A 23704-nucleotide genomic window follows, 5' to 3' on the forward strand; every position below is an offset into this window, starting at 1 on the left:
ACTCATTGAGGAAACATGACCATATTACAGAAGCATACATCAACTCACACTGGCTACGGATCCAAGAAAGAATACTATTTAAATTCTACTGTATGTTATTTAAAACCTTAAATGGAGACAGCCCAACCTACCTGAACAACCGCCTCATCTAAACCACCTCAATCAGACATAGAAAAACACACACCCCAATCAAAGAAGTAAAATGGAAAAAACTATACGATGGCCTCCTAGCCACTCAAGCAGCAAAACTAGATAACCAGATCTCCAATCTACTGATATCTACCCCAGACTACAAGATGTTCAGAAAATAAATAAAAACTATACTCTTCAAGAAATTCCTGAAACAGTCCTTACATCACATATATTGTCCTTCCTCCCTCTTCCCATCACACTGAAACTACTGGACTTCTCTTTACCTCTCTAGAAATGACATATGATCTTCCATTGTAACCCACCGTTTATAATTCTTTTGTAATCCGCCTTGAACCGCAAGGTAATGGCGGAATAGAAATCTCTAATGTAATGTAATGTTATAACTTCTGCACCAATTGCAGCTTATAAGGGTGAAAGTGCAAGCGATTGTGTAAGATCTTGCCAATTGTGCTTTTGAGGACTTGTAAGTTTTGATTTTGTAACCATTTAAAATCAAGGAGTGTTTTGGGGGGGCATCCTGTATTTAAGAGGCCTCCTTAATTGAGAAGAAAGTCAATTTTAGGTTTAATAGATGATAAAACATAAAACAACCAACAATAATCAATGATGAAAATAATAACTATGATGATTTCTATATTCTAATTTTCATTATTTACAAATGCTTTTTTTTTTTTTTTTTTTATGTGTGAGGCCTTTTATGATATGAGACTATTAAGTTGTAGCTCTGGCTATAGCTCCAGCTCTGGGAAAGGAAAATATTTCAGGCATGGAAGACTGAAGGGTTGGTGGAGGAAGGTGTTGAAAGAGTGATAAAGAGAGAAGGAATTCCTTTCAGGTGCTCTATTTTTAAGGAAAATACAAAGGTTCCAAGTATGCATGTACCCAGGGCCACAATTCTCTTTAATTCACCCATCTCATTTTCTGGATATCTAAGCTTCTACCTCTGGGTTTCTACCTGCACTTCCAAGCATCACTCATTCAGTAGTAGAGTTTGGTACTGGTTTTCACACACTGCTTATGTGGGGCTTAGAAAATCAGCACAGACTTATTCAATGGGGCATGTGGCTTCAGGAGAGAACCACAATAAGAGATGCTAGGATGGGAAGAAAGGAAGAAAGAAATAAGGAGGTGGAAGAAGCAAATGAAAAGGAGATATAAGAAAGTGTGTGTGGGGAGGGGTGGAGGGGGGAGCAGGCAAGGAAATTGGAAGGAGTGAGGGGCAAAAGAATGAAGAAATCCTGAAAAAAAAGCAGTAGGACAAAGAAGAATGGGGAAAGGAATGAGGAGGAAAAGAATGAAGCAGGCTGAGGAGGGAGGAGAACCCCCCCCCCCGCCAAAAAAAAAAGAACAAACCAGCCAAGTCAGAGGAGAAGGAAGATGAAGAAGAAAGATGAAGAAATAAACTGGAAAATGGAAAAATGCAGAGTCAGATGGGACAAAGATAGAACGTGACACACAGTTTGAAGAAAGAGAAGGCAAAAACAGGAGAGAGTCTGAAACCTAAGAAAGTTAATAAAGAGAAGGAGTGAGAGATAGGTCAAAGACAGAGCAGACCAAGTAGACAGAGGAACAATACATCAAACCAACCATACAAAAGATTAGAAGAGAGTTCATTTTCATTTTGATGTTGCTTGATTTTTTTTTTCTTGTGCCAGGTGATGTGATTTGCCTGACAGGTCTATCAAATTCTGTGGCTAACCAAGTGGCTTGGAGGGGCAAAATCCAAAAATCTGCCTAAATCAGCACTTGGATGTCCTAATGACCAGGACATCCATGTGCCAATAATCAAAACATCTAGCAAGATGTTCCAGCCTCTGTACATTCAGAGTGCGAGATGGGCATAGTGGGCCGTCTTAAGGGCGGGATAGACATGGACGTCTTGCAGCAATAATCAAACATTTTGCAAGATATCCTGGACAGAACTTATACATTTGGAACTAGACCTGTTTTAGAAGGATCTAAGTGTCACAAAGGTGCCCAAATTGACCATATGACCACTGCAAGCATCAAGGTAAGATACCACCACACTCCCCCAGTGCTCACTGACTCCCTTCCACCACACAAAAATGAGAACAAAAAGGTACATACCTGTCTTCAGAATATCAGCACCTGGTATAGGAAAACCTAGTAAAGCTGCACATCACTGTCTTAAGTAGCCTAGTGGGTGGGCTAGTGAACCGTAGAGAGGAGTAGCAAGTTCCATAAGCCACTCACTACATTCATGGTGGAAAATGTGAACTGACAAAACCCCCCCAAATACCCTACTCTACTACCATATAGGTGCCACCTGCAGCCATAAGGTCTATTGGGGGTTGTAGAAAAGTGGGTATAGTGGGTCAGCTACGTGTAGCATGTAAATCGCTGCCTGCTGCGCATCCCCCAAACAAGTCGCTGATGGCAAAATGAGCAAGGAGGTAACTAGGACCTCCCTTCCCCCCCCCTTCCCCGCTGACCTGGAAGGCTTTCCTCTGACTTCAGCTCTGACGTTGGAAGGAAGCCCTGTGGGTCGGCTTTGGGAGAGAGGGAGGAGCAGGGAATCCTGGCAGTGGGTGAAACGGGAAGCAAGGAGGGATCGGTTTTGATGAAATGGCAGACAGGGACAGGGATCTCCGGCAGCAGCTTCAGCAGGTAGGGCAGGCTGCAAGGAGGGATCCCCGACGGTGATTGCAGCTTCAACGGGCAGCAGGGAATATATGCTCTACGGAGGCAGGCCATGTACCCCCAACAATCAGCCTGCGTACCCCTAAGGGTAACGTGTACCGTGTGTTGAGAAACACTGCCCTAAGATACTGGTCCTGCCTCCCTTTCAGCTTATTGGCTAGCTGAAGAGATGGGAGCAGTAGCTTCAGAGACACAGCCTTACTTCCTGCTTTCCCCTGCCGCTCTACATCTGGAAGATTTCAGTTCTGATGGCTGGGCAGTGCTAGAAAGAATTTTGGGGGTGCTAGAGCACCCAGAGAGCTGGCACCTTTGGCAGTCAAAAAATCAAAATAAAATCATAAATTGCTATAATAGAGGTATCATTTTTACTAGTCAATGAGCAGAATGTTGACTTGTTAAAGAGAACCTGCTGGATGGATCATATGCTAGCTGGCTCATTCCTCCCTCCTCTAGTCAAGACTGGCTTATTTCCAGTGCCTTAAAAATGATTGTCTTCCCCAGTGGTACTAGTGTAGAACTCTCCCAAATTTGATTATTTTTCTAAGGATGCTCAGTTTCCTCCCTATCTCTCATTCAGGGCTGATGTTAAACATGCTGGGGCATAAATTGGGAAGGACCTTCCAACTCTACTAGAAAGCCATATGTTACTATGTTAAAAATTTATAATCACAGAAGTGCTATGTCTAATGCTATGCACTTTAATCTTATTTTTGAAGATTTATTTGAAGTAGAAGAACCACTATAATATATATGTAGAGAAATGTAAAGTCTTGCATGTAGGAAACAGAAACCCAAAGTACAGCTATACGATGGGAGGGCTGGTAATGAGTGAAAGTAGCCTAGAAAAGGACTTGGGGGTAATAGTGGACAAGACAATGAAGCTGTCGGCACAGTGTGCAGCGGCCTCTAAGAAGGCAAATAGAATGCTAGGTATTATTAAGAAAGGTATTACAACCAGAACGAAGGAAGTTATCCTGCCATTGTATCGGGCGATAGTGCATCCACATCTGGAGTATTACGTCCAGTATTGGTCGCCGTACTTTAAGAAGGATATGGCGATACTTGAGAGGGTCCAGAAAAGAGCGACACGATTGATAAAAGGTATGGAAAACCTTTCATATGCTGAAAGATTAGAGAAACTGGGGCTCTTTTCCCTGGAAAAGCGGAGGCTTAAGGGGACATGATAGAGACTTACAAGATCATGAAGGGCATAGAGAAAGTGGAGAGGGACAGATTCTTCAAACTTTCAAAAACTACAAGAACGAGAGGGCATTTGGAAAAATTAAGAGGGGAGGAATTCAGAACCAATGTTAGGAAGTTCTTCTTCACCCAAAGGGTGGTGGACACCTGGAATGCGCTTCCGGAGGGTGTGATAGGACAGAGTAAGGTATTGGGGTTCAAGAAGGGATTAGATAATTTCCTGAAGGAAAAGGGGATAGAAGGGTATAGATAGAGGATTACTATACAGATCCTGGACCTGATGGGCCGCCACGTGAGCGGACTGATGGGCATGATGGACCTCTGGTCTGACACAGCAGAGGCACTGCTTATGTTCTTATGTTATGTTCTTATATTTTTTCTATGTAGCAGAAAGTGTGTATTCTTGGTTTGCTTTGTAGCCCTGACAAGCTTCTGCCTGTTTTGGATTTTGGCTAAAAGGTACCTAGTTGGCCAATTGGCTTCTGAGATCCAAAGATCTCATTTCTAAAGTTCGGCAGTTCCAGTTGCATTGCATTAGCCCTGTTTTAACTGGGATTTCTTAACCATAGGTTACAGAATACAGGGATAATAATAATAAAAAAAATCAATGTTGACTCAATCTGTTAAAATACAATGTTATACAATCTAATCAGTGAAAGCACAAATCAAATAAACCCTGGGGACAGAAGCAAGCCTCGCACGTTTGCAGTGTCTGAAAATGCAGTTCAATTTCTGTAATCAAATGCTGCCTAGGCAATAATATTGGCCTCTTTTTCATGTTATTCAGTGACATGATCTCTAGATATTATAAATCTCATCTTACTTTAGTGAAGGTTTTAGGAGAAGCAGCAGCATTCACACTGCAGAGATTCTGACTCTCTCTGTTCTGCTATATTAAAAATCAGCCCCAATCCCTTCCATGTACTCATTCTATAAAGCTGCTGTATAAAGGGGGGGGGGGGTTCAAGCTGATTATTATTATGATATAGTATTCCTTATTTCTGCCCTTCCCTTCTCATTTCTCTCCTTTCCCTAAAACTTCTTGTATGCCCTCCTGGTTTTAGGCTTTTCTGTTATCAGTGGTGTTCTGCTTTGTTTTCTTAGCCAGTGATGTACAACCAGTGTTCTTCAACCTTTTTACACCTATGGACCGGCAGAAATGAAAGAATTATTTTGTGGACAGGCGGTTGAAGAACACTGGGCTAAGTCGTGGGCCAGACCCCACCCATCTCCACCCCAGACCCCGCCCTCATAATAGTACTAATTGTAACACTATTTTTCATATAAACACACAATATAATCTTATTAACAACACATAATGGTTAACCACAAAATTAAACTACACAAAGCACACTGTATATATGCTTCTCAACATTCATTCCTACCAGAACAGAGATAACCCCTATGCAAATACGGGATCAAAAACTAAAAGTACTAATATATACAAATGAAACTAACCCTATGATGCAAGAATGTGCATGCAGTACAACCCCAGAGAAAAGAAACAAATGCATTTCTCCCTGAACAGTGCAAAATACAGACAGTAGATGTAAATTCTCAAAATTGACACAATTCAATCACTAAATTAAAAAATAAAATCATTCCTCCTACCTTTGTTGTTTCCCTCCCCTCATGCTGTGCCTTAGCTTCTAGCCTGCTCCCGCCTGGCCGTTTTATGCCACCCCCGGTGTTATCTTCGGGCCTGCTCCCTCTTTCACACTGACGCAGTGCACAAAGTGATGTCAGAGAGAAGGCTTCCGGTTCAGGTGCTGGCTTTGTTCACTGCGGCAGTGCGGAAGAGGGAGCCGGCCCGAAGATCACGCCGCATCAATCGCTCTGCGGACCGACGATTGAAGAACACTGTCTCGGGCCCGATGCACTTTCCGGCCCTGTGGACCAGCTGGAAATTTCTGCGGATCAGCACCGGTCCGCGGACCGGCGGTTAAAGAACACTGCTTTGATTTTAGTGAAAGACAGTATATTAGAAGACTTTTTAAACATGAAACCTTATTACTACTGCTATTTTATGCTTCTGCATTCTTATGCAAGCCCAAGGTTCTCTCTGAAAACATTTTTAAAGCTCTTTTAAAGAAACTATGACCAAAAAACTAACTTAAGGGTCCTTTTACTAAGCAGCTGGTGCAAGTTTTTACCAGGTGATAGCTATTAGCATGGACCTGTGGTAACAGCTACCATACTTTAAAACCACCAGCATGGTAAAAGTCTGCACTAGCTGCTTAACACAGGCTGGGGTGGGTCATGGGTGGTTAAAGGGTGGCAACAAGTTGTAATCTGCTTTGACAGCTAGTGTAGAGGTCGATGACGAGCACTAGCTGTCACGGTTGCTGATTACGCAGCTGCAGTTAATGCCATCTCAAGAGATAGCGTTAAGAACATCCACACTACTGGCAGTCTGGTAGTATGATTGCTGCCCAAAGTTAAACAAATAAGAGTCATCACCAGCACAATTTCACTGTGTCCTGGTTATCTCTCTAGTACTTCTTTCACCCACTTCCAATCCTTCCTGGCATTTTAGTACTTTCCTCCAGGACAGTTCCCTCTTACAATTTACCTCACCAGAATAGCTCAGGCCCCCTTTAGAATAAACTGGGGGTTCCCTGGTAGTCTAGTGGCATAGGGCTTGATTAGTCCCCCTGTGCTCCCACCCTGTATTGCTCTGAGTTTCAAAATGGCTATCCTGACCCCCTAGTGGTTGTCTTGTGGTACTACAGCTAGGGGGATCATCCTTCCATATGAGGGCCATCGCTCCTTATATTGAAAGATGACCCCTAGTTGTAGTACCATGAGACCTCTGATAGGCATCAGGAACTGTACCAGGCAGAAACAGAAAGGGACTGCTCCCATTTTACTACACTACCAGGGAAGTCCTTAAGGTGGGTGATTGTGCTCTAGGGAGGATGTGTTTGGGTGCAGCAACTGTCCATCGGGGGTGGGGAAGGGGAATGCTGAAGATCAGGTGGGGTGGGGAGGGGAGTGCTGAAGATCAGAAGGGGGTACAACCACTACCATCAAATTTGTTAGCATTGAGGCCCACATTCCATGACCGGGCAGGTAGCATGGGTGCACCTACACTATCTGCCAAGGCATGGAACATGGGCCCATGTTGCAAGTGGCTGCCCTGTGTAGTAAATGCAAGGTAGGTGTAGTTGCTTAGGCCAAAACTGGTAAGTCAGACCTGTTGACTTATGCATTGCTGATTCAGTGACACATAACATATTTGAGTCAGGCCATCTGTGATTTTGGCCACACATTGGAGCAGTTGTTCTGTTGTGCACACGTGTCTTTTAAAATTAGAAACACTATGTAGTTCAGGGTCACATGCAAGTGATTTGGGGCTGGAACCGGGCAGCTGGAAGAGACCCACCTATGGAGTCTGTCCAGATTTCTTTTTCGATCAGTTATCTAATGTTGTAGTCATGCAAGAAGCATAACGACCATGTGAGATGTGTGCCAGCCAGCAAAGGCACTAAGAGGAGAGAAGAAAATAAGCACCCAAGCACGAAACCACTTGCACCAAGAAAGCCACATAAGAGATTTTATTCATTTTTTCCTGGAATATTTAAAAGTATATTTGTACCTCTCCTTTAAACGGGAAGAAAGAATTGTGCAATCTCATTAATTTTTGAACAGCTGCAGGATGAAAATATGGGATGTTAGTAAGAGCAGTTAATTGCAAAAGAGATAAATGGATTAAGAGAGCAAACAAATGTCATAGGAATGCACTTGCTGTGTGTGAATGCTGGAACCTGGATGGTCAGGGTGGATTTTCGATCACAGCGTATTTCAGTAAGCAACAGCTCTGAAACTCGGCAAAAGTCTGCGCTGTTAAGAGCAACATGCAGGATTGCTTATCAGTTCTCCCTTCCTCTTGACATCCTTGGGAAGAAGGATCCTTCTCAGGGATATGACGGCGGGGGAGGGGATGTGCCCACCAGAGGATGGCCCACTCTCAGGAATGGTACTTTTTTATGTTTTTAGTATATGCTGTTTTGCTAGTGCACATGAAAAGGAATTGATGTGCAGCAGTGGTGTAGCCAGAACTGATTTTTTTGGGGGGTGAGGGTCTGAGGGGCACTGGGCATGTTGATCTGACGTATGTCAGTAATACATTTAGTGACAAGTAATTTCTTCAAGTACAGCTTTGACAGCTAGTGTAGAGTGTGACATTTCCGCTCCCCGAGACGGTCATGTCCGAGGGAAACCCCCAGCCTAAAACCTGTGTCCGAGACCAGGGAGTGATTGAGAATGAACAGGCAGGGGATACCGAAAGCAGAGCTGCCTATCCTGAGCCATCTGAACCTGATCAGGAGCCAGAATACAAGTTAGCTCCACGGCCCAGTAAAAACCCCAGCTACACTAAGAGTTTAATCAGGCTCCCAAGGGTATTCTGCCCAGCAACCTAGGGGGGAGCCCAAGAGCACGAAAGCCAGGCACACAGACACATAGTACAGGGTGTGGCCCAAAGACTCTTAAGCAGCTCTCCAAGGCAGTAAGACAGGCTGCACACGAGGACCTGGCAGAGAAGGTTCTCCGGGCCAGGCAAAGGCCAGACCTCGCTCAGGAACCCATGGAGGATTCCGTTGCTCAGGAGCCAGCAGAGCAACTGGGTATTCCAGAAAATATGGACACGGATGATTGGACAATGCCTGAAGCTGACATCGAGGAAGCCATGGATGTGAGCTTGGCAGCTTCTCACTAAGTACTGCAGGTACCAAGCTGTATAAGAATGTAGTGGTGAAGATTGATAGAAAACTATTTTTGTTTGGTGTGTAAAGCCAAGCTCAGAGCAGTGCTGCACTAGCTTGATTACGTTGCTGAACTCCAGCTGTGCAAAAGCCCAGAGAAACTGAAGAAAGTTTTCTGGCTTGTGAAGCAGTTTCCCGGTTAGCTATCTAAGTTCCAAGGACTCACAGAATTGGGGTAGGAGCCCTGAAGATCTGAGGGTTGGGATTCAGAGGGAGCTTGTTAAAGCTAAGTAATAAAAGGGGAACCAGCAATTCTGTGGCCCAACAGTGGGAAAGACTGAAAACTGATTATTGCTGGAATAACAAGAGCCTGCAGTAAGGCTTTATTTTTTTTTTTCTTTTCACGATTAAAGTTTGCTTTACAATGTGAAATGTAAGTGCCTGGTGAAGAATCCGGATGTTTGGATTGAAAGTCCAGGACTCAAGAGGATTCGTGAGAACTTCTTATGGGACTAGTTTTGTGTGCTTTTACAGAGACTGTGGTTCAGTGCAGGGTGAAGCACTAGAACCTTGATTGTGAACTTACCTAACATAAACCCTGCTGTTCTTTCATTGAACTGTTTGGAAGATAAAAATCTGTTTTTTTTTTTTTCTTTGGGGAAAAAGGAAGCTGGGATGCTACTGCTTCTTCGTATGATTTTTTGGTTTTCTAATCATGGTGTTTTGGATACAAATTAAACTTTGGACATTGTTTTGATTTGACTTGGCTCGCTGTACTTTATTGTAGCGAAGCCCAAAGTATTGGGACACCAGTGAGGTCTTCCACTTTGGGAGCCACGCCAGGGTCCCTGTCGGGGGTCTTTCCCTTGCTTCTAGAGACCCCGGCAGGTGACAAGAGGTTGATGACGAGCTGATAACAGATTCCTAAGTAATCTACAATAGCTACTGCTACTACTATTAATTATTTCTATAGCACTACCAAACATATTCAGCGCTATACAGAGTCACAAAGAAGGCAGTCTCTGCTCAAAGAGCTTACAATCTAAACAGACAAGACAGACAAACAGGATGTCATGGATATAGTTAAGGAGAATGGTTAATCTGCTGGCTGGGTTGGAGGATTATGAATTGAAGGCTATATCAAAAATGTGGGTTTTCAGTCTGCATTTAAACAAGGTAAAGGAAGGGACTTGGCGAACAAACTCGGATAATTTATTCCAGGCATGGGGGGCAGCTAGATGAAAGGAACAAAGTCTGGAATTATCCGTGGAGGAGAAGGGTAAAGCTAAGAGCGGCTTATCTGAGGAACAGAGTTCTCTGGGAGGTATATAAGGAGAGAAAAGAGAGGAGAGATATTGAGGGGCCGCAGAATGAACACACTTGTGGGTCAGCAATAGGAGCTTGAACTGTAAGTGAAAGCAGATATGGATCCAGTGAAGTGATTTAAGGAGAGAGATGACATGTGTAGCGAGGTTAGTAGAAGATGAGTCGTTCAGCAGAGTTTTGCACAGATTGCAGGGGGGAGAGGCGGCACTGCGGGAGGCCAGTTAGAAGTAGAGTGCAGTAATCTAAGCGTGAGGTTACGAGAGTGAGAACAACATAAGAATTGCCGCTGCTGGGTCAGACCGGTGGTCCATTGTGCCCAGCAGTCTGCTCACGTGGCGGACAAGGGTCCAGATAGTGTATTCAGAGAGGAAGAAGTGAATTTTGGTAATGTTGTAGAAAGTTTGTAAAATGGATGTTCTTGCTGGATGTATGTAGCATATGGATGTCCATCTCAAGTATTTTCAAACAGGTAATCTTGATGTAGTTGCTGTTTGAAGATACATGTGAGCTAGACATCCATTTGAGATATTTTGTCTTTGATGTCACTATTCTGACTTGAAAAAAAGAAAAAATCCAAGTTTGAATGTTTTAAATAACAAAAATTCAACGATAATACATTCAAATTAACAGCCAGTAAGGGGAACTATTCCAAAACAGGAAGTAGTGGAGAAAAAGACCTCAGTGTCACACAGGATAAATATAAAGCAATCTATCCTGGAGACAATCTAGCTTCAAATCAATATTTGAAGAAGAAGACACATCCTTGGTCATAAAAAATAACTCCACTCCAAATAGCAATACTCTTAATTTTCTGATTTTCTGATTTTCAAAACAGTATGGAAATAGTCAATCTAAACCAAATAGATAGAAAGTTGAGTAGCAATAGATCAACCACAATTATCTTCCCAGGATGTCTCCTCAACCCAGCTTCATAAGAAGGGTACTTGTCAGGAATATCGTGTCTGGTAATATATCTTCAGCAGCAGTCTCAAACTCACGGCCCATGGGCTGCATGTGGCCCCCCCGGCTGTTATTTTGTGGCCCGCAGTCTAGTACCCGAACTTTCAATCTGGGCAACTGCAACTGGGCAACCCGATCCCGCAATCTGGGCAACTGCCTGCTGCCGTCGCATACGCCGGGACTCCTGCCTTCACGTATCTGCCGGATACGCAAAGGCAGGAGTCCCAGACAGAGAGAGAAAGCGTGCAGGAGGCAGAAAGTGTTGGACTCGTGAAGAGGGCAAGATGGATGGGGAGGACAGAAAGGAGGGAAGGAGAAATGTTACACTGGGGAAGGGGGAGAGGGCAGAGAGTGAAAAGTTGGACTCATGGAGGGAGAGAGAGATGTTGTTTGGTTGAGGGAAGGAAGATCAGAGGAGAAGCATGCAGGAGGAAGAGAGAAAAAAAATGTTGGACTGGTGGAAAGGAGAGAGAAATGGTCTGGGAGGGGGGCCAGAAAGGAGTAAGGAAAGGAAGATGGACTGCAGGGGGCAGAAAGGAGGAATGAAAAGATAAATGTTACACTGGAGGGGAAGGAGGGAAGGAGAGAGATGTCAGACCATGGAAATAGGGAGGGAAGGAGAGAGAGAGAGGAAGGGAAGGGAAGATAAGACATGGAAATGTAGATTTTGAGCAGAAAGCAGAAAAAGGGAAAAATTGAATGTTAAGTTAATGCCAAAGATGGATACAAGGCAGAACGTGAAGACAGAGAGAAAAACAGTCAAAGGACAAGAAGGCCCTGGAAACATAGTTAAAAGCACAGAAAAATGAAGTCAGCAGACAACAAAGGTAGGGAAAATATTTTATTTTCAATATAGTGATTGAAATGTGTCAGTTCTGAGAAAGGAAAGATGTCTTATTAAAGAAATAACAATTTTGCATGAGGTAAAACTCTTTATATTTATAAATCTTTCCTTTAACAGTTAAAGGGCACATTTTGGATTTGTAGGTACTTGGAGGGCCGCAGAAAAAATAGTTAATGTCTTATTAAAGAAATGACAATTTTGCATGAGGTAAAACTATTTTTTCTGCGGCCCTCCAAGTACCTACAAATCCAATATGTGTCCTGCAAATGATTTGAGTTTGAGACCACTGATCTACAGAGACCACTATTTTGACTCTGTGGATGCATTACCAGATACTGATTTCTGCTTCACCTAATGTTAGGCCTCAGACTCATAGTCAATGCATACTTGACAACATTGGATTTTTGATTTTATGTAAGACCATGTATTGCCATTTAGCAGTGATTTTATAATCATTTATTTGGCTTGGGTTTTATTGTACTTCGGCCTGGACCTTTATGATTCTTTTAGGTTGATTATTGATGTTTCTGCCTTATTGCTGATTTTTGTGGTATTGCTTAGATGTTTTGCTGTTTATGCATTCATAGATCACCTTGGGTCCCGATGATCCTTTCCTGTTTAGTTAGGTTGATGGTGAAATAGACTCCATTGAAATTATTTCTCCTCCAAGGGGGGGGGACTGTAGGGCTGATTCCTGCTTCACCTAATGTTAGGCCTCAGACTCATGTCAAGCAAGTCATGACCATCTTTGCTGCTTGAAGCATCCTGGATGTGTTTACAAGAACTGTGTGTTTGCAGTCAAGGACATGTGCCCATCCCAGTGTGTCCATCTCCTGTGTGAACCTGGAGGCATGCTGCTTTATGAACTATGCTTTGTGCTCTTATCATCTCTGGCGTCTACCAAGGCCTCTGCACAAGAAGATTTCATTCTTGCTGTTCTGCTTTGATTGGTCCTTTAGGGTCATCTAACACAATCTAAGGATAGAAGTTTTGCTAGGAGACAGACAAGTGGGGATTTGGGTGAACTCGGATCTAAACTTGTATTTCTCCTACTTTGCACCGTTTTACAATAAGAACTGATAAAGGTTCCCACTTGTGACTAACTCTCAGAGGAGAGTGAAGACGCAGAACTGTCTTTTAGATATATCTGAAAGTGCTCTGGTTTACAAAAGAAACTCTAAGAAATATATATTACAGATAGTCCAGTGATAAATGACCTTGGCTGACCGGATGAAGATCTACAACCTGCTCTGCTGAAGAAAGAGAAATTCCATTCCCATGATTCGCTGAGGCTCTATCTAGTGGTGAGACCAGAATTATCTTTTTCAGTCACTGGGTTAGATAGAATCTTGCTTGCTATGGACGGGAACGTTAGGTCCCCTAGGTCAGTGTTCTTCAACCTTTTTACACCCGTGGACCGGCAGAAATAAAATAATTATTTTGTGGACCAGCAAACTATTAAGACTGAAATTTTAAAAAACCATTTCCGCCCCGTCTCCGTGAGCTCAGTCCCTGCAAACCATCTGATCCCATCTGCACAAGCCGCAGTTATGATTTTATATTGAACGTATTTTATTAAAGTAAAAAAGAAACAATATTCTGAACAATTGTGATTTTATAAATACAAATATACAGAGCACGGACCAACAAAACCCCTGTCTCCCCTTCCCTTCAAGTATATCCCCTCTACTATCAAGAAAACTGAACAAGCCAAGTTATTATAGAATGCTACACTGAAATATCATGTTAACAGAATACTGCAGTCCCATTTATGTCTCTAGCAGGATATATATTTCAAATTTAATTTAAATTTAATTTATTTCTTATATACCGCTATACCGTGAGGTTCTAAGCGGTTTACAGTAAAGATACATTAAAGATACAATAAAATAAATAAAGATAGGTACTTGGAAGTTCTGATATATTCTGATAAAATAGAAATAAAATTATTTTTTCTTCCTTTTGTTGTCTCTGGTTTCTGCTTTCATCTTCTTTTCACTCTTTTCCTTCCATCGTCTGCCCTGTTTCTTCAATCCAGCATCTGCCCGTTCCATCCACTGTCTGTCCTCTCCCCCTTCCATAAGTATCTGACTTCTTTCTATGCCCCTCTCCCCTGTCCATCCAGCCTGTGCCTCCTCTCTCCTTTTTACATCATTCCAGCTTCACTGCTTTCTTCATTTTTATCTCTCCTACACTAGATCTAGCATCTTTATCCCTCTCTCATTTCTCTGCTGACCCCCCCTTTCTAGCATCAATCTCTCTCTACTTTCTCATTCCTCTCTCTCCTTTCCCTCATCTGATCTCTCCATTCCACCCTGACCCCCTTCCCCTCCTGTAATCTCCCTGCCAGCTGTTTCCTTCCTTTTTTCCTTCTCCCTTCCCTCCTCCCCTATCCAACATTAACACTCTTCCCATCCCTTTCCCTCCTCCCATCCCAGCAGCATCTCTCATTCTATCTCCCTCCAGGTCCAGTAGCAGCTCTCTCTTTATCCATCAGCTTCCCACCCTTCCAATAGTTCTCAGTACTTGCCTGCAGCAGTGATTTACTTAGGTAGCCTTGGGTCCGTTGCCGCTTCTGAGGAAAGAGGAAGTTGCTGGTGAATCACTGCCCTGGCAAGTAGGAGAGCTGCTGGGAAGGGAGACAGCCACCGCCGAAGGCTCCCCAGGATCTTGCTTCCGCACATGCTGACCATCTCCCTTGTACCTGCAGCTCTCTCCCTGCAGATCATTGATTGAACCATATTCCTGTCATTCCCTTCTTGGTTGGGGTGAGAACTTTCAGCTCTTCTTGTAGAATGAATTAAATGTATCCCACATGGAATTATTTATAAATCCTATTTGTCAATGTGTGTGTATCTGTGTTTTGGGGGGCTAGGTTTAGTTGCAGGGGGGTAGTTTAGGGGTGGGGCAGATGGTAGAGCAATTACAAAGAGTAGATTTGTGGGGTGATAGAGTTTGGGGTGATGGTGGTGTGGGGGAGAGGTTTGGGATGTTAGAGGGCTGGTTATAAGAGTGAGGGGAAATTGCTGGGGGTGTTTTGTAGGTTGAACAATTTGGGGTAGTAGGGTAGGTGCAGGATGAGTAATTTGGGGGGTTGAACAGTTTGGGGGAGTGGTGAGGCAGTTGCATTGGTAGTTTTAGGGGTGGAGCTCTTTGGGTGTAGTAGGAGGGGGTAGTTCCAAAGAAGTACTTTGGGGTGAGGATAGTTTTTTGGGGGGTAAGGAAGTTTTAGGGATGATGGGACAGTAATGGGATAGTTTGAAGGTACTGCGTTTCCTCCCAGCATCGGGCGATCAAGACAGGCTGCCGACGTCGGGACCTTCACTCTCTGAGTCCCGCCTATTTTGTTTCAACTTCCTGTTTCCGAACAGGTGAGACTCACAGAGGGAAAGCCCTGACGTCGGCAGCCTGTCTTGATCGCCCGAGGCTGGGAGGAACGGCAGTTGGCAGGAACCGCAGTCGGCAGGAACTTGAACTTGAACTGCCGACTCGATCTCGCTGGCCCTGTGCGGACCGGCAGAAATTTTCTGCGGTTGAAGAACAATGCCCTAGGTGATAGCTCTAATAAATTGCTGCTAATTTATCAGGAATCAATATTGTAAGGAATTATACTTTGTGTGTAAGAATTAGTCATATTTACTAATTTACTTAGTGATTACTATGTTCTAATTGTGTGCTGACATTTATAAATATGTATTCAGAGATATTGTGAATAATTATTAGTTGTTATTTACTGCTGGCTTATGTGAATATTTTTTTTATATCTTTATAATAAACTATTTCAGATATTTTGGGTGTCTGTTTCACTCGTATAAAGAGGCATATTGTATACCTGTCAGCAGTCAGTGGTGTAAACCTAGATACGAGGTGTTTATGTGCCAGATATTTATCTTCACTAATTAGTTTATTACACCATAAATCTGCTTACAACATGATATTCCACACAAGTACCCTTCTTGTTTTCCTATATGAAGCCAGGTTGAGGAGACATCCTGGGAAGATAAGTGTGGTTGATCTATTGCTAATCAACTATCTATTTGGTTTAGATTGACTATTTCCATATTGTTTTGAAAATCAGAAAATTAAGAGATTGCTATTTAGAGTGGAGTTTTTTTTTTTAATGACCGAAGATTTGTCTTCTTCTTCAAATATTGATTTGAAGCTAGATTGTCTCCAGGATAGATTGCTTTATATTTATCCTATGCAACACTGAGGTCTTTTTCTCCACTACTCCCTGTTTTGGAATAGTTCCCCTCACTGGCTGTTAATTTGAATGTATTATCATTGGATTTTTACTATTCTGACTTGGACATCCTTTCAAAAATGCCCCTCTTAATCTTGTTGAGTATAAGCAGTGAATGAAAAAAGAGGGAAAGTATAATTTCATTTCAGCTATAGGCGCTGCTACCTCTTGCCAATATATCAGAGATAGGACAAAATCTAGTTGGTTCAGGAGATTGGAATTTTGAAGAAGCTTTGCAGCCCAAAACGCATATTTTCTTCATATATCTCATATTAATAGAACTTAAATATAAGGCTAATTGTGCAGTTGCCTTTATTATATTGCCTAATGATCTGTTGTTTTTCTTCTAGGTGCAATGTGACCTTTTAACCAAGGATCCTATACTGTATTCAAAATGGTTTATGGCGAGATTTTCCACAGAACAACAAGAGGGGAGGCAGTGGTTAAATTGAATGTGGGAGGATTTAAGCAGTCAGTCGACCAAAGAACTCTCCTACGCTTTCCTCATACCAGGCTTGGGAAATTACTTAATTGCCACTCTGAAGAAGCTATCTTGGAGCTATGCGATGATTACAATGTCACAGACAAGGAATATTACTTTGACCGGAATCCTTCATTATTTAGATATGTTTTGAACTTTTATTACACGGGAAAATTGCATGTTATGGAGGAGCTGTGTATTTTTTCATTCTGTCAGGAAATTGAGTACTGGGGCATCAATGAGCTCTTCATTGATTCCTGTTGCAGCAACAAATACCAGGAAAGAAAGGATACCATTTCAGACAAGGAATGGGATCAAAAAAGTGATCTGAGAAGCATGGACTCTTCTACTGATACATCATCTGTGTTTGAGAAGGAGCTGGAGAAGTTTGATACACAGCTGTTTGGTGACTTCAAAAGGAAAATATGGATTAGATTGGAAAATCCTGCTCATTCTTTATCAGCCAAACTCTTTGCAATTTCTTCCTTGAGTGTTGTCCTAACCTCTATTGTGGCTATGTGTATCCACAGCATGCCAGAATTCAAGCAATTTGATGCCAACGAAAGAGAGATTGAAGATCCTGTTTTAGAAGTGGTGGAGGTCATATGCATTGTATGGTTCACAACCGAATTTGTGATAAGACTTGCAGTGGCGCCCTGTCAGAAGAAATTCTGGACAAATCCAATGAATATTATAGATTTTGTCTCTATTATTCCATTTTATGCCACTTTGGCTGTGAACCCCAATGAGGAAGACAGTGAAGGTTTAGAAAATATGGGGAAAGTAGTCCAGATCCTGAGACTGATGAGGATATTTCGCATCCTGAAGCTTGCAAGACACTCTGTTGGCCTTCGATCTTTGGGAGCCACTTTGAGACACAGTTATCATGAGGTTGGGCTTCTACTTCTATTTTTATCTGTAGGGATCTCCATCTTTTCAGTTCTTGTTTATTCAGTGGAGAAGGATGAGTCATCGTCAGAACTAAATAGCATTCCAATATGCTGGTGGTGGGCAACTATTAGTATGACTACTGTGGGCTATGGGGACACTCATCCCGTTACAGTACTCGGAAAACTCCTTGGTAGTCTTTGCATTCTCTGTGGTATACTTGTAGTTGCCCTTCCTATCACTATTATTTTTAATAAATTTTCTAAATATTATCAAAAGCAGAAAGCCATATATGTGGGAGAATGTAATGAAGAAGAAAATGATAGACATAATGAACTACCTTATTATAATATTAGAGATATCTATGCAAAAAAGATGCATTCTTTTATTTCTAGCCTGTCTTCTGTAGGAATAATTGTAGGTGATGAAGATTCCACAGATGCATCTAGCATCCAAGAGAATGAGAATGTTTGTAAACCAAACTCTTTAGAAAACAGCAAACTGAATTAAATTGATCTTTCTTTTGTCTCTTTCTGTTTCTCTCTTCCTTTATCTTTGCATCTCTTTCCCCTGATGACACTGGGTTATTACAGCTTTAAAATCTCGTCTGGATATATTTGTAAAAAAAAATGCTTCTTTTCTCAGGATGTGATTTTTAGCCATAATTCAGCACATTCATTGCTCAGTTAAAGGACTACAAGATGCATTATTGCTTGGATGAGGTTTAATAATTTGCCTCATGGATGCTTTATTTTTATAGATCCTTGATGTAATGCTGTTTATAAAAATAATAATAAAAATAAAAAGAGGAGTGTGGTATTTCTTGCAAGTGAAATGACTGTTAACTGTAGCCTGGCAGCTTTTTTTTTTTTTTTTTAACATGTTTGTAATTTACTACTGATCAGGCCATTATGAACTGTAGCATATAAGAAAAACGAATTGCACAAAAAAAGTCACAAGCATTCACAGCATGTACTGTATGTATACCTAAAAAGGAACAGCGCAAAAGCAGTGAACAATAATGCATGAAGAAATTCTTAATGGAGCTGTGAAAGAACGGAGCCCAATAAACTTTACAAACTGGTGAACAGCATTATGGGTACATTGTGTTATTTGCTTGTGGCATTTATTATTTAAGGAAAGCATAATTTGAGGGTAATTTTATAAGAGAGAACCTAATTTAAGGGGGCAAGTAGGCATTTACTTGGTGCCTATGTATTTTTATAAAATAGTCCCTTATATTTTTTTATTTATTTTTTTAAGGAATTCACTAAGGGCAGTGTGCAACAAGAATAAGGGAAACAGGCAATACAGCAGGAAAAATATTCAAATAACAATACAAGGAATGGCATAATATGCTACTTTACAATATCCACACAATACCCAATAAAACATTTATTAGCTAGCATAATAGAAACATAGAAAGATGACGGCAGAAAAGGGCTATAGCCTATCAAGTCTGCCCACTCTACTGACCCACCCCATTAGGTCTGAGTGCTAATGTCCTAGTCCCTTATCTCGACCCTCGTAAGGATCCCACGTGGATGTCCCATTTATTCTTAAAGTCATGGGAATTTTATGATCGTTGGAGCATTTAGCACTTTGGGTTGCAGTAGAAACCTCTATCGTGGCTTAGTAAAAGGGGGAATTAGATAGATAGAGTAACAGGAATAAGAAAATAAGGGGACAGTTGAACACAAAGTCAGAAAGGTGCTTACATATAATTGCAGCTAAGATAGGAGAAGATAAGCAAGTCATGCTATACAGTTTGTGCAGCCGGTTTCATACATTGTGCGCGTAACTAGCAAGCTAGTGACTTTTTCTAATAACAGCCTGGGCGAAGAGCCAAGCATATAAGTCTTTAGAAAATACTAGTGTAAGCAGCAGAAATCTGATCGACTTGGTAGCCATGGACATTTGCACCTGTCCAAGAGTATGCATAAATTAGTATATTGTATAATCCAGTGGTCCCCAACCCTGTCCTAGAGGACCACCAGCCAATTGGGTTTTCGGGGTGGCCCTAATGAATATGCATGAGAGAGATTTGATAATAATGGAGGTGAAAGGCATGCAAATCTGCCCCATGCATTAGGGCTATCCTGAAAACCTGACTGACTGGTGGGCCTCCAGGACAGGGTTGGACTCTACATGTCCTCTGCCCAAACTCTACCTCTGTATTAGAGGATGACACGGTGAAAAAATTGGTCCCCGTCACCGCCCCGTCCCCGTCTCACCATCCTCTGCACCGCCCCGTCACCGCCATTCCCTTCACCGCCCCGTCACCGCCACTGCCATCCCATTCACCGCCCCGTCACCGCCACTGCAACCCCATTCACCGCCCCGTCACCGTTGCATACATAAAAGCCTCAAACGGGTACGATTTTATATACTTTTCTTTATTTACGTATAAAGGAAACATTCTGTAAAACTTTAAAACTTAGTTATATATTATTTAATAACTATACAAAAACACGAATATAGGTGAAGCAAAATTCATCGTGCCAATTTCTCCACTTCCACGATTCTTTCCCTACACTCACCCCCAAGCCAGCAGCCGATTTCACCCTGCTCCTTCCTCGATGTCCTGCCAGCAGCATTCACAATTCACTTCTGTTGCCCGCTTCAGGCCTTCCTCTCTGTCGGGTCCTGTCTTCATGAAAACAGGAAGTAGGCAGGACCCGGCAGAGAACAAGGCCGAAAAAGAAAACCGGCAAACTAAGGAAAGCTGGAGAGCAGTAGCATACCAAGGGGGGGGGGAGGGGCGAAAAAGGTAATGGCGCCAGGCCTTGGAGCACCGAGGCAGACCGAACCCCCGAACCTCCTCCCAGCCGAACCCCCGCCGAACCTTTCCGACTTTCCCAGCGAAAGCAGCAAACCTCCCAACAGTAGCGTCATCAGTGACGCGTCAGAGGGAGGAGAAAGCCGCGAAGGAGGTTTAATTACAGGTGTGGCAGTAGCGATTGGTCCTCTTCTTAGGGGGCGGAGTCAATGCGGCAACGTGCAAGTCGGGTTGAGGAGACAGACCACGCGAAGACAAACATGGCCGCCGGGAAAAAAATGACACCCGGTCACGACCAAAGACTCACGGTGAAGACACGGTAAATAGCGGTTCTTTGAAGGGGGTACATTGGCCTGCGGGGACAAATCTTTTCACCTGCGCCTGCGGGCGGTGAAAACTTTTTTCCCCGTGTCTGCGGCGATTTGAGTATAGAGTCTCTGAAGCCCGCAGCCAAACCGCAGGCTCCCCGCGGCTCACTGCGGGGATCTCTCCCCGTGTCATTCTCTACTCTGTATATACCTACTGGCAAATTAAGGTCCTCTTTTGCTAAGCCATAGTAGAGGTTTCTATCGCTGCCTGGACTGCTAAATGCTCTGACACTGCTCTGACGCTCAGGAATTTTATGAGCGTCAGAGCAGCAGAGCATCTAGTGCTCTGGGCCATGGTAGAAGCCTCTACCGCAGCTTAGTAATTGGGGGAGGGGGGAGGGGAAGGGGAGCGGAGTAACTAATTCATCTATTAGTACATTGGTTCAAATTTTATACCTTATGATGTGCAAAAATGATAAAATTTACCCCCTCTAAATATGTTTAAAGAATAAAAAAGCTTTGGCTATACTTTTGGCTAAAGAAATATATCTGATGAGGTATTAGTTGAATTACATGCTGATAAGAGTCAGAGTGACTAAACCATGAAAAGAAGTAGAGCAAATTTGGGCATACTTTGTACAATGGGGGAATAGTAAGGCAAGAGACATTGACTGGAAATTGAGCAGGGCCTGTAGTGTCGATAGACTAAGAGGTCCTTTTCATCCAACCAGTATTATGCTGTGCTTTATTAGAGTAACTAATGTTGTAAAAGGTAAAATGTGTCAGACAAAATCATAATTTTATAATAGAATGTAAAATGGGAGGACTTCAGTGTCGCTGAGCCGCTGTAAAAATGATGACATGTCAAAACCGTGGACAATGGTACTCCGACAATTCCGTGGCAACATTTGAATGCAGGAGAAAAGCATGCTGCCGCTTCCGCTGCTTTGAGGCCTTCCCTTTTGCACTCTAAGGGTGTGTGTGTGTGTGGGACCTCCCACTACACCTAGAAGTCCTCGCGCTCCTGCTGGGAGTGGGGGGGGGGGGGGGTACACTGAAAACTCCCAAAGACCGAAAATGGGAAGGAGAACGGGAGTTTTGAGTGCACTGGAGGGGTTCCCCCAACCCCCCCATACGGGAGCCCGAGGACTTTTAAGTGTAGTTGGGGGTACCCCCATGCCCCCCTCAAAGCATAAAATGGAATGCCTCAAAACGGCAGAAGCAGCGGCACACTTTTCTCCTATGTTCAAATGTCGGCACACTGTTGTCCTCCGCGCTTTTGATGGCGTACTGTAAAAACTAGCAGGGCTTACTAGAGCTTAATGTAAATGAACACGTTGCTTTTGAAGCGGTCACTCATTCAATGCTCTTCACCATCATTGGTCCATCCCATACATGTGAGAATGCTAGAATGTGTAATTGTGAAATAAAGTTTTTTTTTTAACTCAATATGTCTCTCCAAATTCAAAAAGTTCATATAAACAATACACACGGGTAGCACTAAAATCAGTCATCAATGCTAAAACCTGTGCTAACATGAAAGATGTATGTCCATATAAAGTGGAAAGTGTGATCACTTTCTCAAATAGCCTTCTAGATCTCTTCATACTAAACAACAGATAATAACAGTAGATGCCTCTGATTTGACAAGGGGCTTTGTTTCGGTTGCTGCTTCAGGAAGTGGCATGTAAGTCTTCAATGATGGCATCTGCTGACTTTATTATGCTGAATAGCATGGGAACTCTTCCTGGCCAATGCATGCTGGAAGAATACAACTTAATGATGTCATAATGTTTTGAATACAACAACTTTATTGCAGTCAAATGTACTGAGCAAAATAAATAAAAATCACGATTGCTTCTAAGTACATGAATATTGATAAGCTCTGTCCTGGGGTAAATTTGGGAACAGTCATCCCAAATGGGCCAATGTACCAGAATAGTTTACATATAAGAGTGAAAAAACATCTACTCCAATTAATTCTTTGTCAATTTTATTCAGACAATCATTCATGTTTAAATGCTATCCATGTCTTACTGACAAGAAAACAAAAATGGAAGGAAAAAGCTTCATAATGGAATTTCAAAGACTATTTCAAAACCTTAATAATTTTATCTTAATTAAGTAGCGAGTCCTGGTGCGGCAAATGTGATGCAGCCCATAGAAATTGAATGGACTGCATTGCATTTGCTGCATGGTAATCACTACCATGGCCTTGTAAAAAGGGCCCTAAAGCACTTAACTTTGGGGTCCTTTTATTAAGCACTAATGTGTGCTTATTGCAGCTAAAAATGACTTTGCATGGGGCATGCTCATATATCCAGCAGTAACTTTGGGATCAGGGCATGCTACTTACAGGCTAAAAAATAAAATTCTTTTTTTAGAACGGGTGGGTCTGGGGGTGAATATTGGGAATGCTTTGTGCTAATCAGTTAGTGCAGCTATATTGCTATACACCACCTGATTAACGCATAATTAGAATATGAGCTCTTGCCGCCTACCAAACAGGTTGGGGTAGGAGCTCATGCGCTAATTGCCATGGGCTAATGGGAGAATTAGCCTGTGGCCATTAATACCGAAAATTGCACTGCAACTCCTTGGGTCCCTGGGCAAGTCATTGAGCCCTTCATTGTTCCTGGTACAATTGTGAGCCTACTAGAGGCTGAAAGTACCTGAATATAATTGTAAACCTCTGACCGCTTTACAGAAGGTAGTATAGTATATACTTGAATATAAACAGATTTCTGGGCTAAAATGTCAGCGCTGACCCGCCCCCTCCCGAACCTGTTGCAGGCCTCTTCTGGGCCTGCTGTGAGACCTGGTGGTCCAGCGGTGGCTGTGACAGGAGGGATCCCTCCCACCTCCTGTCCCAGACGATTCTAAGAATTTTTGCCTCCCCCATGTACCTTTAGTATCCCTGGTGGTCCAGCGGTGAATCACAGCAGGAGCGACCTTCCTTCGCTCCTGCCCATGCAGAGTCGCTAGCTGATTGACTGCTGTGAGTTCTCACAGGGCCACAAGAACTCATAGCAGCCAATCAACTAGCAGCTCTGCACAGGGAAGGAGCAAAGGAAGGTTATTCCTGCTCATGCAGAGCTACTAGCTGATTGGCTGCCCCGAGTTCACAGCAGCCAATCAGCTAGCGGCTCTGCATG

The 23704-nt window shown here is 42.8% G+C and overlaps 1 protein-coding gene across 6 annotated transcripts in view; it reads left to right on the top strand.

The window, feature by feature from the left end:
• Positions 1-18529, top strand: part of KCNS3 (potassium voltage-gated channel modifier subfamily S member 3) — a 60829-nt gene extending 42300 nt beyond the window's left edge. For all 6 annotated transcript variants that reach the window (XM_033938178.1, XM_033938174.1, XM_033938175.1 and 3 more), the window contains one exon: positions 16444-18529. In XM_033938178.1, coding sequence (XP_033794069.1) covers positions 16488-17972 — 1485 coding nt within the window. In that variant the 5' untranslated portion in view covers positions 16444-16487 and the 3' untranslated portion in view covers positions 17973-18529. The remainder of the gene's footprint in view (positions 1-16443) is intronic.
• Positions 18530-23704: the final 5175 nt, after the last annotated feature.

This window comes from Geotrypetes seraphini, chromosome 3, assembly GCF_902459505.1.
Source record: "Geotrypetes seraphini chromosome 3, aGeoSer1.1, whole genome shotgun sequence".
In the NCBI taxonomy this organism is placed as follows: domain Eukaryota; kingdom Metazoa; phylum Chordata; class Amphibia; order Gymnophiona; family Dermophiidae; genus Geotrypetes; species Geotrypetes seraphini.